This window comes from Lepidochelys olivacea (assembly GCF_965140295.1).
Source record: "Lepidochelys olivacea isolate rLepOli2 genome assembly, chromosome: 25".
In the NCBI taxonomy this organism is placed as follows: Eukaryota; Metazoa; Chordata; order Testudines; family Cheloniidae; genus Lepidochelys; species Lepidochelys olivacea.
Genome location: NC_140435.1, coordinates 14,266,638 through 14,279,391, shown reverse-complemented (window position 1 = coordinate 14,279,391; position 12,754 = coordinate 14,266,638). Strand labels below are relative to the sequence as shown.

At 54.3% G+C, this 12,754-nt stretch overlaps 2 protein-coding genes across 2 annotated transcripts in view; one reads left to right on the top strand and one right to left on the bottom strand.

The window, feature by feature from the left end:
• The window catches only part of PLPPR3 (phospholipid phosphatase related 3), a 36,405-nt gene that overhangs the window by 2,419 nt on the left and 21,232 nt on the right, over window positions 1-12,754 (top strand). Inside the window, exon 2 of the mRNA XM_084614491.1 lies at window positions 6,969-7,096. The gene's annotated coding sequence lies outside the window, so the exon portion shown is untranslated. The remainder of the gene's footprint in view (window positions 1-6,968; window positions 7,097-12,754) is intronic.
• On the bottom strand, window positions 3,650-11,414 carry LOC311512983 (complement factor D-like). Its single transcript, XM_084614495.1, has 5 exons — window positions 11,245-11,414; window positions 9,028-9,184; window positions 8,385-8,529; window positions 7,256-7,513; window positions 3,650-4,323 (listed from the first exon to the last, which is right to left on the bottom strand). Exons 1-5 carry the CDS (start codon window positions 11,300-11,302, stop codon window positions 4,168-4,170), a joined length of 774 nt encoding a protein of 257 aa, XP_084470621.1. The 5' UTR covers window positions 11,303-11,414; the 3' UTR covers window positions 3,650-4,167.

Sequence of the window (12,754 nt, the reverse complement as noted above, 5' to 3'; positions counted from 1 at the left end):
GGAGATGCAAGAGAAGGCGGGATGAGGCCAAGTCTAACAGCAGAGTCCGTGCTCCATTGTGCTCATCGCCTGTCCCCGCTTCAAGGACTTGGGAAAACAGAGCCCCCATGGTGCATTCCCCTTGGGAATGAGTTTGCAGGGTCTCAGCTCACTTCCTTATGTACAAGTAAAGCCAGGGCAGATGCCAGGGCCTGATCATCTTCCTGCACGTTTGGGCAGGAAGGGGAGCAGAGGTGGAGAGCAGGACGTCTGTTGTGTAGTGTGGAATTGGGTGGTCTCCCTTTAAGTAATTTGTGAGCCCTTGAGTGGTGCTCACTGGGTTCTAGGTTTTAGAATCCAGCCAGAGCAACAGTACGTGTGTGCATGTAACAAGGCCCTATATGTTGGATGTTGTTAGTAACATGGTTATTTGGCTAGTGTGCCAGTTGTTTCTTTGTGCTATTACTGTTGTGTAAAGAGCAAAGTACACAACTGCCTGTGTTGAGAGGGTGTCATGCAACATCCAATAAGCAGCCTTGATCCCTGGTGAGCCGGAGGCCCCCAAGCACCAGGCTTCTGTTGACTCCAGAACCCTGATGGCTGCTCACCTGCGGCGTGCTCTGCACCTCCGCTGGGACTGAGCGGGCTGCATCGGGAATGCACGGCAGTCGGGCTTTGCCCTGGAGGTGGCTGGGACGGGCAGCTGGTGAGATGGAGGTTTGTTTATGTACCTGTCCAGCTCCAAGTTCAGAGCCACCAGACCCCCTGGATGCCCCCCACATCTCTTGGTGTGTAACTCAGACATGGATCTGCCTTGGTCTGGGGAAGCAAAGTTTGGGAGATGTTTGCTGTTTCTTTAAGTCCATCCAGCATCCATCTTAGTTCCTCTCCTTGCCATCTCCAGAGGCACCAAGGCCCCCAGGGAGAACCCACAACTGGGCACGACCGTTTTCCAATGAACCTGGCAGAGCCTGCGGCTGGGTTTTTATTTTGCTCTGTTGAACTTTGCCATCAGTTTGAAAGTTTCCCCCTCCCTGGCAGATACTACAAACCAGCAAGGCTCAGCTGGGATTCCCACCCCGCTCCCATGCAAAACCACCACAGACCTCTAGTCCACCAGGTTCTCTTTTCTTTGAATGGCTCCTGGCACTAGAACTGGCATAATGAGGCTGTGAAACTTACGGCCACAAGATACTGACGAGGTCAAGAGCGAGGGGCTGTAAACCCCCCTGCTTCAAGAGGTAAACCTCTAACCCAGGGGTCGGCAGTCTTTCACAAGTGGGGTGCCAAGTCGTCATGTATTCACTTTAATTTAAGGTTTTGCGTGCCAGTGATGTATTTTAATGTTTTTTAGAGGGTCTCCCTATAAGTCTCTATATTATATAACTAAACTATTGTCGTATGTAAAGTAAACAAGGTTTTCAAAATGTTTAAGAAGCGTCATTTAAAAATTAAATCAAAATGCTGATCTTACGCTGCCGGTCCGCTCAGCCCGCTGCCGGCCTGGGGTTCCATTCACCTAGGCTGGCAGCGGGCTGAGTGGGGCTGGTGGCCGGGACCCCAGACCAGCAGTGGGTTGAGTGGCTCAGCCCGCTGCCGGTCTGGGATTCTACCTGCTGACTCCTGCCAGACGGGGTCCCAGCTGCTGGTCCCTCTCAGCCCGCTGCCGGTCTGGGATCCCGGCCCTGCCCACATAGAGTGGGTACCTACCTTCTCCTTGGTTCTAGCCATTCTCTTCCTCTCTCTCTGTACTGAGCCGAGGGTGGGAGTGCACGGAGTACAGGGCTGGGGGTGAAGGAGCAGGCTGGGGGTTGGGGTGCAGGGTATGGCCAGGAGCTAGAATGAGGGAGGGGGCTCAGGGTTGGGGCTGGAGGTTTGGGTGTGGAGTGCTTACCTGGGCAGCTCCCATTTGGTGCAAGGGGAGCAGGTGGGAATGTGGGGGGTGCAAAAGTCAGGGCATGGGGGGTGAAAGAGTCAGGGCAGGGGGCTGCGGGTGTGTGAGGAGGGTACAGGAGTCAGGGCAGAGGGCTGGGGGCATGTGAGGGGGGTGCAGGAGTCAGGGCATGGGGTTTGGGGGGGGCTAGGTATGTGTGGGGGGTGCTGGAGTCAAGGCGGGTGTGGTGGGGGGTGCAGGAGTCAAGACAGAAGGCTGGGAATGTGTGTGGGGGGGTGCAGGGGTCAGGGCAGAGGGCTGGGGGTGTGGGCTGGGGTCATGGGGGTGATCCCAGACCCCTGCCCAGAGCAGCTCAAGGCAGGTGGCTGGAGGGGATATGCCCTGATTCCACCCGCTCCTCCCCTCCCTCGCAAGGGCCATCAGCTGATGGGGGCAGGAAGGGAGGGGAGGAGGGGCAGGACCCCAGCAGGCTGGAAGAGGTGGGGGAGGGGGAGAGGAGGAGGGGCAGGAACCCAGCACGCTGGGGGAAGAGGCAGGGGAGGGGGGACCTTGCCTGCCCTGCAGCAGCAGCCGCCAGCAGGACCAAACTTCTTCACCCTGCCCCCGCGGTGGGGGGCGGGGGGGGGGAGGAATTTTAAGGGCAGGCTGCTGCCTGCCGGGGTCCCGGTCTGGGTTCGGCAGCGGGCTGAGCAGGGCTGGTGGCTGGGACCTGGCAGGCAACAGCGTGCCATTAAAAATCGGCTCACATGCCGTCTTTGGCACACGTGCCATAGGTGGCCGACCCCTGCTCTATACGATGGCAATTAGAAAAGATGACTCCATAACTTCCTACTGTATAGATCTTACAACTTCCTCTGAAGCAACCAGTGCTGGCCACTGGTCAGAAATAGGATGTTCTGATCCAATCTGGTGATTCCCATCTGTATCAATAAGCGGGGAAACTTGCAGCCTTCCCTTCAGACAAGGAGACTTCCCATGAGCGTTGAAGCCAAATCCATCCCTGGTGTAGCTGCTGCCTGGAAGTCAATGAAGCTACACTAGGGATCTGCCTCCTCGTGGATGGGTTGGGGCAGGTGAGCATGGCTGAGAGCTGCAGGGAGTGCCGTGAGGACATGGGAAGGGTCTCTCCACCAGCCAGAAGGCAAGGCCCGCAGCCAGGGACAGCAGTAGAAAGCTTTGGAGGAGCCACTGCCTTGGAAGGGAACTAGGAGGCCTGCAGGAGGGATGGCTCCTGAAGGAAGTAGCCTGGGCAGGCTGGCATTGAAAGGAATTGGGACTCATGCTTCCTCAGGAGTCCAGTGAGAGGGAGGAGGAAGCGGTACCCTCCCCCACCCCATCTCCTCTTGCCCTGTGCAAATGAACCCGGGAGGCCAAGGACTGGACTGGAAGGGGAACGGCAGCTTGGTGAGGGAGGCGTGTTGCTTGGCCCCAAGTGACCAGCATGAGGTTGCTGGATGTCTGCCTTGTTTGGTTGGCCTTTTGTTTAGCCCTCACTATCCAACAGTGTGTAGGGAGGTTCGGGGGGGGGGAGATTCTGGTTTGCCCAGAGGGGCTAAATCACAGAGCAGCATGAGGATCTCACATCCAAAAGCAGGAGAGTGAAGTGCCACCAGAACATGAGACAGTGAGTTAACCATGTGGGGACACTGAGGAAGGGCCAGGTCTGATGTGGGATGAGGAAAGATCCTGTTACACTCTCCTCTTCCCTTGAATCCCCCCAGTTCAACCCCCAGTGTGTCACATCTGTGCAACCCTGACGACTCTGGTGACCCGCAGTTATAATCAGTTCCTTTTATTGCAATATTTGTGCTCACTATTAACAGCCACAGTGGTTCAGGTTTGCTCCGGATCTGGCTTGCGCTAAGGAGGACAGAGTTGACAAGATGCCACCTGAAATCCAGCCTTGAGCCCATCCTGTAGGGTGACCCACCTCTTCCCCTTCCTACCCCCTTGCAAACCGCCCCTTTGGCAGGCCAGACAGGAGAGCTGGGCCAGGTGGTTTCCAGGAGCAGCCGTTGTGTTGGTAGAAGGAGTCAGTCCTCCCCTCTCCGGGATGCTGCTTGCAGGGGAGTGCTGCACTGAGCTTATGTGATTGCGAGGAGAGCTGAAAGCAGGTGGGGGAGGCAGCCATATAAGCTCCCGCTGTCCGGTTATATTGACATTTGCAGTGTCCAAGTGCTCTCTGCCATGCTAGCAGCTAGCTCTGCCTTGGGGAAATAGCGTGGAGTCTGCTGTGTGCCCCTGCGGGGGCCAGGCAGCCAGTCCCTTCCAATCCAGGGCCGACCCGTCCGCCTTCAGTTTGTTGAAGCCATGACTCTCTCGATCCAGTCGATGTAGGGCGGGATCCGGGTGTAGATTCCGGGCTTCTTGTAGTTCCCACAGACCCGAGAGCCAGCAGCCACCACCCCTTCAGCAATCCCATTGCAAACGAGCGGCCCGCCGGAATCCCCCTGGAGAACCAAGTCACAGGATCAGCCTCAGGGTGGAGGTCAGTTTGCCACATGCCCCAGGTGGCACTGGACCTCTTCCACCCCCTTCTGGGCCGGCTCAGCAGCCAATGGCTAGTGCTGGGAGCCAGGCTGTCTGCCAGCCTTCCTCTCCCATCAGCCCCACGCTGGGCGTGGCTGCCCATCACCACCCTTCCCAGAAGGGCGTCTGTTACATACACCTCCCCCCCTTGCCTAAGATGGGGGGAGGGGGGAGAAGCTTACCCTGTGTCTCCCCATTATTTGTATTGCAGCAGCACCCAGAGGCTCCGGCTGAGATCAAGGCCCTATCGTGCCAGGTGTTGCACAGACCCGTAACATGACAGACCCTGCCCCAAGGAACCTACAGGCTAAATAGACAAGGGACAGGAGGGGAAATGGAGACACAGAAGAGCAGAGTGGTCGGCCCAGGCACACATGGCAGAGACAGGAATAGATCCCGAAAAGAGATGGGACATTTATAGGGATGTCAGGAATATTCCAATTTAATAGGTCATCGTTAATTATGATGAACCTCAGGCTTCAGGGCTTGAACTAATCCCTACCTATTAGATCAGGCTGAGACTGAATGTGGGGAGGGGGAACAGATTGTCCCACATCTGCCTACAGTGGAGTTCTTGCACGTTCCCCCGAAGCAACTGGTTCTGGGCTGGCCCCTGTTATCCCCTGGGCTAGATGGACCTGGCAAGTCCTTTGTACCGAACTAGCTTTTTTGGTTCCCAATTCCATTCCCTATCCACTAGGCGGTGTGGTCTCTTGAGCCGTAACACAGTGCTTGGATCTAGCCCCTGTTAGTACCTCCCCACCCTTCCACCCCTCGCTGAACGGCTCCATTCATTTTGAACAGAAAACAAGTTACATGGAGTTAAAAAAATAACCAAACTCCCCGCTCCAAGGTAGCAAGAGATGTATAACTTGCATGGCAGCTGCCTGCTGGGTAGCTTCCTGGAAGATAAGCTAGAAGTTTTATTAAGCACCTCTGCATGTTTGCTCACATGCTGATAATTATCTTGCATTCAGCTTTGCAAAGTGTTCATGGGCGGGGAGGGCAGCTAGGTCAAAATGCTACAGACTTGTGCTGCCACTCCCACCTGTGGCAAGTGGGTGTCTAATGCTCTGGAGTGAGGGCAGGCACATTCGATGCCCCCCTTGCACAGGTGGAATGGGCGAGGTGGGGCAGGACCTGATTCTAAGGGTTTGGCTACATGTGAAAATTAATCCAGGGTGTGAGTTTAAAGCAGATTAACTCCATGGGTGGATGCGCTTATTCTGGAATGAGAGTGCCTCGTGCAGAATCACCTTAATTCACTGGTGCATTAGTTTAATCCACTGGATTAAACTAATTCAGAATAAGGGCACGGCTACCCTTGCAGATGTAGAGTGCTTTGAGTTTGTATTTTCCACTGCATGCATCCGATGAAGTGAGCTGTAGCTCACGAAAGCTTATGCTCAAATAAATTGGTTAGTCTCTAAGGTGCCACAAGTCCTCCTGTTCTTTTTGAGTTAAACCAGCCTTCGGAGAGCACAGTGGGGAAAGCGCTGCAGTCTGTCCACACTGACCGCTGCAAGCGCACTGGCTTGGCCATATTTGTGGCACTTGCAGCAGCATTGGGAGCAGTGCATTATGGGCAGCTATCCCAGCATGCAAGTGACTGCAACGTGCTTTTCAAATGGGGGGGGTGGAGCATGACAGGGAGTGTGTTGTGTGTATGTGGGGGGAGAGAGAGTGGGTTTTTGGGTGGCTGAGAGCATGTCAGCATGCTGTTTTGCAAGTTCAGACAGCAGCAGACCCCCCTCCCACCCCTCTCCCTCACACACACACACACACTCACAGCATTCCACACTAATGGTTGCTTTGTCTCAGAGCAGATAATCAGCCGGCTGTCAGAAACGGAGCTTTCAAAGGGCATATCTGCATTCCTGCAGAGATTCAAAAACAATGACAAGAGTGGCCACTTGTCTTAAGGGGATTATGGGATGTTTCCAGTGGCTGATCAGAGCGCAGTAATGCAACACCTCGTTCACACTGGCTCCACGGCACTCCAGCGGGGGCACAGCAAACGTTATTCCACTCGCCGAGGTGGAGTCAGGGCGCTCTACATGCCTTGCCAGTGTTGACGGGTAGTGAGCTAGTGAGCCCAGGGCTCCTTTATTGCGCTGTAACTCGCAAGTATAGCCAAGCCCTAAGAGTGTCCACACATGGAGTTATCAAAAATAGTTTACTCTGTAATAGCTCCTCGTGTGGACAAGCCCTAAAAGCAGGGGGAAAGGATCCAGGCTTTTAGTTATTCCCCTTATTCGTGTATCCAAGTGAGGCCGTTTGGTGAAGTGGCTTCGGATATAAGAGCCAGGAGATCTAGGGAGAAATCCTGGTCCCATTTACTTCAGTGGTGATCCAGCCACTGATTTGCAGTGTGACCAGTGGTAAGTATCTGTGCCTCAGGTTCCTCATCTGTAAAATGGGGCTAATAAGAGTGACCCACCTCCGGGGAGCATTTTGAGATCTATGGGATTGTACATCTGCTCCATACAAACTAGGACTTTGCTTCCTCTCTCTTTCCAACAGCAAGGGAGTGACATTCAGGGCCTGATTCTGCTCTCTTACACAGGTGCAAATCAGGCCTGACTCCAGCGTAAGAGGAGAATGAGACCCCAGAGCTCTGCAGGGAGACTGCAAAGGACCCAGGACTCCAGAAGTTACATGCTTCTGTATTTACCCCAGAGGGCAGGAGGACAGGTAGGCTACCAGAATAATCACACACACACTCCTGCACAGATACCCACGCATACATACACCTGTTCTCACCGATACACCCAAGTGCATAGACACAGCTCTGACCCCCCACCCCTCCCGGCAAGAGGGCTGAGCCGAGGGATTTCCCCCAGAGATAGATACCGGGCAGGTGTCCTTCTTCCTGGAGTCGGTGCACATCATCTTCTCCGTGATGGTGTTGTCGTGGTGGATCCTTAGGTTGCATTTCTCCCGGCTGATCACCGGACGCTCCACCTGCCGCAATTTGTCAGGCAGCTTCCCGCTGTGGCTCATTTCACCCCAGCCAGCCACCTCGCACATGGTGTCAGCTGGGACATCCCTGTCTTGCCTCTGGAAGGGCAGGATCTTCACATGCTCGTTGAGGAGCGCTTTCTCCTCTAGCTGATTTGGGAGGCAAAGAGGCAAGGGTCAGTCGGGGTGAGAGAGACAGACTCTGTATGTGTAACGCTGCCCCTGGCTGGGCTCTCTGCGGGGATAAAACCTGGGACCTCTGGATCTTCCAGCAGGAGTCTCTCTACAGCTTGAGCTAAAAGGACTAGGAAGGGACTCACACCTGTACGGGGTGTGGCCACTAGAGGGGGACAGAGCTGCGCTACATTAGCACAGGTTACGGGGCGATCACCTGGGAAATACCTCAACTAGGGGTGATGGGACACAGGCACCGACTTTCATTTTTCCAGGTGGGTGCTCCACCCCCGCTCTGCCCCAAGGCCACGCCCCCACTCCACCCCCACCCAAGGTCCCACCCTTGCTCTGCCTCTTCCTGCCCCCCCTCCATCCCCTTCCCCCAGCACCTTGGCGGGTGGCTAATGGGTGCTGAGCACCCACTATTTACCCCGCCGTTGGGGCTCCAGCCCCAGAGCACCCACGGAGTCGGTGCCAATTAGACTGGAGTCCCTGCTGCAGCCGTGTGATCGCAGATGCTTTGTGGGGAGGGTTTTCCCTCCACTGGTGGGGAGAATGGGCCCTATCTTTGCCGGTGCCTTGGGCTTCATCCTCCTCTCCCTTGCCATGGGGTGAATCGGGGTGACCCCAGCCAGGGCTGTCTGTGGGGTATCAAGCCTGTTGGATCTCAGCCCAGTCAAGCAAGACTCAGCTGTGAAATCAACAGGAGTTCGGTGCCTTTGAGGAGCTGGGCCTGGCCCGAAGCCCACAGGAGTCAGTAGGAGTTTGTTCCCCGCATTGACTCCAGTGGGGTCTGGGAGGCGCCATGCCTGCAGCAGGGGATGGTGCCGGTGTGGGTCATGCGCACCTGGAGGAGAAGGAGGTCGTCGTCGTAGGTGTCCGTGCTGCTGCCGGGGTGGCCAAACTCCGCACGCACCCCATAAAGGCGCTTGTGCGGTTCTGGCTGCGAGAGAGAGTGGGCTCCCAGGAGGACCTGGAACGGCTTGCTGTGCCTGCAGTCGAGATGGAGACGGTAGCAGGAGGTGCTCTGCTCACCCACAGCACTGAGCTGCAAGACCTTTCCGCTCGCTCCCGGCTGTACAGTTCACCCCGATGGAGAGCGATCGCCAGTAGTCAACCTCTGCCTTTCCCCAGCCATGGAGAGTCAGCCCAGACTACCCTGCCTGTGGGCCCAGCCCCAGCTAGGAAGGAACATGTGCTCCTTGGGTGACAGGGGAATCCAGCCTTGGTACTTGTTGGGCCCTGGGCTTTCCCTTCATAGTGATCCTCAAACGATCCTAACCCGGGGCTGGATCCATTGAAATCAACGACAAACCTCCACTGACTGCAATGGGAGTAAGATCTGGGCCGTGCTCATCACTCCAGAGACTCCTGTATCCCCTGAAATAACTACTGGGGTCTGTGGTAGAACCAGCTGGCCCCAGCCTCCATGCCCTGCTCTTCTCCCGCCCCGCGCTCCCGGCCCATCAGATGCGAAGGCCGGTACTCACTTGTCTTCCAGGCAGTGAGCTGCACTCAGCACCCACTGCTCGGCGATCAGGAACCCGCCACACACATGCTTCCCATCCACCTGCAGGGAAGCCATGTAGGGTTTCAGGTGGGGAGGAGCTTCGTAGCCCCCGAGAATACGACCCCTGGGGCTACCCACTGATGGGAGGAGAAATAGAACATTAGCCACTGAACCTGCTCAGCCCAGCCTTCCTTTCCTGTGGAGCGTCTCCCTGAGTGTTAACGGGAGCTGGGTGAGCACATCCAGAGCAGGGCATCTAGCTAAAGGACATATCGAGCCCTCATCCCCAAGGGGGTCTGAGCACCTTCTCTTCTGATGGTTGAGAAACAAGAATTCTGTTTCGTGGACGGTTTGTGTTCTCCAGCGAGACCTTTAGAGGCCCACCTCAGAGCAGCAAGCTGGTTGGGGCGCTCCCATGGGGTGGGAGAGAGACAGATTTGAGACCCTCCTCTGCCTGATTCAGTTCCAAGGGCGCGTTTGCCTTCAAACACTAGGAGGGGGAACTGCAGGGCAGACAGGCTGGACCTTCAGCAAGCGGTCAGATGTAACGCATCTGTATCGTCACATACGAGTCTCTCTTGCAACGGGCTGAAGTCGGTCCATGATGAGTCAACTGGTTTCTATCACCTGCCCCCTGGCTTCAGACTGCCTGTGCAAATAATTTTGCCTGGCCTCACAGTGCAGCCAGTTGGATTGTGTCTGCAGTGCTCTGCTGGTTGGTTGGACAATCATCGATTTTTTTTTCCTGGACCTTTGAAAATCTCTCTTCCCTTCAGCAACTTGAAGAAGAAGAAACTAAAAAGAAAGCCCCACGTACAAATCATAAGATGCTTCCAGGTGTTTCAGATGAAGATTTTTCCGAATGTTCTGCAGCAGTGGATCGACTGCATGCTTGGGAGAATAGCAGGAGGCCTTAGTCAATATTCACCAATGGCCAGTACCTGCAGTTGCAAAGAATCTGCCAATGGAAAGATCCGCACTTGATTCTAGTACATGCTCCCAACTCAGCGATCTAGAAGAATCTGAATAGTGCCCCCCAGTCCGCCACATCTCAGTCCTTGGTATGGAGGAAACCTCAGCTGTAGATCCATCCGGCAACAGTCACCATGGTATCCTAATCCAAGGGGAGGCCATGTTGACTAGTGGCTAGCACAATGGGCTGGGACTCAGGAGACGCAAGTTCTGCCACTGATCTGCTGGGTGACCATGGATAAGTCACTTCCCTTCTCTGTGCCTCGCTTTCCCCCTATGTAAAATGGACCCTTCCTTTGGAAAGTGCTTTGAGATCCACAGGTAAAAAGCACTTGGGATTATTATTATTAGCATCATCCTACTTATACTCCAAGATGCTTTTTGGTTTCCAGGAAATCAGGTTCTATTGCAGCAAAAAAAACAGGGCAAGCGAGTTGATTCCACACCCAAACTTTTCTGTTATCAGTTCCACCACCCTCATCTCTCCCCAGATGGGCAGGGTATTTAACCCTCCTTCCCCCACCCACTCACAGTTTTGCCCCAGCAGAAATAAGTTTTGTTCTAAGCCTCCCTCAGTTTACCCGCATTTTCTCAAACTGCCTCCCCTCTCCACCCTCTGCTCAGTGCAGGACTCCCTGGCTGAGTATCTCTGGCCTGTGCTGTGCAGGAGGTCAGATGATTTCTTTTGGCCTGAAAAACTAGCTGCAGCTGGCGCCCTCTGGGAGTTGTGTCCTGAGAAGCCACCCTAGCTTATGGGTTTAGGCGTTTGGGAGATAGAGACTGATGAAGCTGCATTGTCTATAAGTATGAGACAGGGTTCTAATCCAGCTTCTGACCCAGATTCGCTGTGTGAGCTAGGCCAAAGCAGTCCACCTCTCTATGCCTCAGTTTCCCTGTCATGATGGGGGTCGTGAAGTGGAATTGTGTATAGATAAGATTAGATAGAGGGTTAGTAAAGTGCTTTGAGATCCTCAGCTGGAAGGGGCTAGAGAAAGCGGTGAAATGTACTAGGTTCCCCTAGGCCTGCTGCTGAGGCTATAAAGTTAAAGCTCATGTATGTGGCAAGGAAGCACAGATATCTAACTGCTTCACTTATTGTGTCAATTCTTAGCTAGGCATGCCCTGCGGTATCCACCTCACTGCATGTCCCAGTCTCTGCCATGCACGGATGAGTCAGAAAAGAGAACAGGGAGTATGGGAAGGATCAGAGAACGGATGTACTCACCACACACCGAGATGCCCAGCAAAACAACCAGAGCTAGGAAGGGCGAAAGGTGACCCATGCTGGCTACAGAGACGCAGGCCGATCTGTCTCTAATTCAGGGGATGTGTCTTGTCCGGATAGAGGCAGCTCTGCTAGGAGTGAGAGCAGAGACCTCCTTTTTATAACAGAGCTTTGGGGGTGGGGGATGAAGGGGAAAAAAGGAGATTTCCAGGAAAGAGAGAGCTGGGAGGAAATATGCAACAGCTGTTGAGCTCTCAGCCTGGAATGGCCTTTTGGTTGTAGCAGTGCCAGGGGCTAGGGAGAATCTCATGATTTCTCAACACAAACAGCCCAGGGAGGACGCAGCCCATCCCAGCTGCTGAACCTGGCATCCCTGGAAGGGGATTTGTGCATTGTTTGTTTGCTCTTCAAACCCGAAAGGGCAAGCACAGTTCATTCCCCAACTGCTCATGTTTGAAGAACAAACAATGCAAAAATCCCCTTCCCTGCCCTCCCTGTTTCTGCAAAACTGAATGGGCCATTGAGTGAACTTCCTCCTTAGCAAAGCTCCCTCCAGGATAAGCCAAGTCACTGGAGGAACTGCTGCAACCTGATTCCTCTCTCTGCCACCTGTGCTGGGGAGGAAGCCAGGACTTTGGTCTCCAGGGCTGCAAGCCAGCACCTGTTTTTGCCCCTGTTAAATTCAGTGGTGGGGTTATTGCACCCCTCTGATAGCTCTAGACATGGGGCAAGGCCGGGAGACAGAACTTTAGCCAAGGGAAGGGGGTTTAGGGGAGGCATTGTCTGAGATCTCAGGGAAGCTGCCCTGTGGCTAGTAAGGTAAGTGGCCAAGTGACACTGGTAAATAATCTGGAATGTAACTGGCCAGAAAGAAAGGTAAAGATCTGGTGTGAGTGAAAGGGAGAAAGTGTGTGTGTGTTCAGAATGTTTGTAAGAATACAGACATTGACATCATGTTTTGGAGAATGTCACGATTTAGGGCCAGGTTCCCAAAGGGGTTTAGGCCTAAAATGAAGCTAGGTGCCCGGGCCTGCATTTTCACAGGTGTTTGGGCCCCTAGCACCCATTTATTTCAATGGAAATTAGGCACCTAAATACCTTTGACAATCTGGGCTCTAGTAACTTCCAATGGGAGTTAGGCACCTGCCCCGCTGTAAACCCCACTAGGCACCTATCTGCATCTTTAGGCACTTAAATACCTTGGTAAATCTGGCCTTTACGTGTCCCTCATGGTCGCCTCCATCAGTATTCCCCAGAGCCAAGTCCGTGCGTGAGTGGGACCCAAACTCTCATGACTTGGGGTACTCAGCTCTAAAATTAAAATCTGAAGATAAAACTGCCCTTGGAGCAATAGATTTAGAAGCAAACGGAGCAATTTAAAGGGTCCCGGCCCAGGGGCAGTGGGTGCTGTCAACAGAGAGGCATCAGCGGCTGCTGTAATGGGGCCTCAGTTTCCTAGGGAGCTGGACTGCAGCACCCGAAAGGACCTTGGACCAGATGATTTTTATCA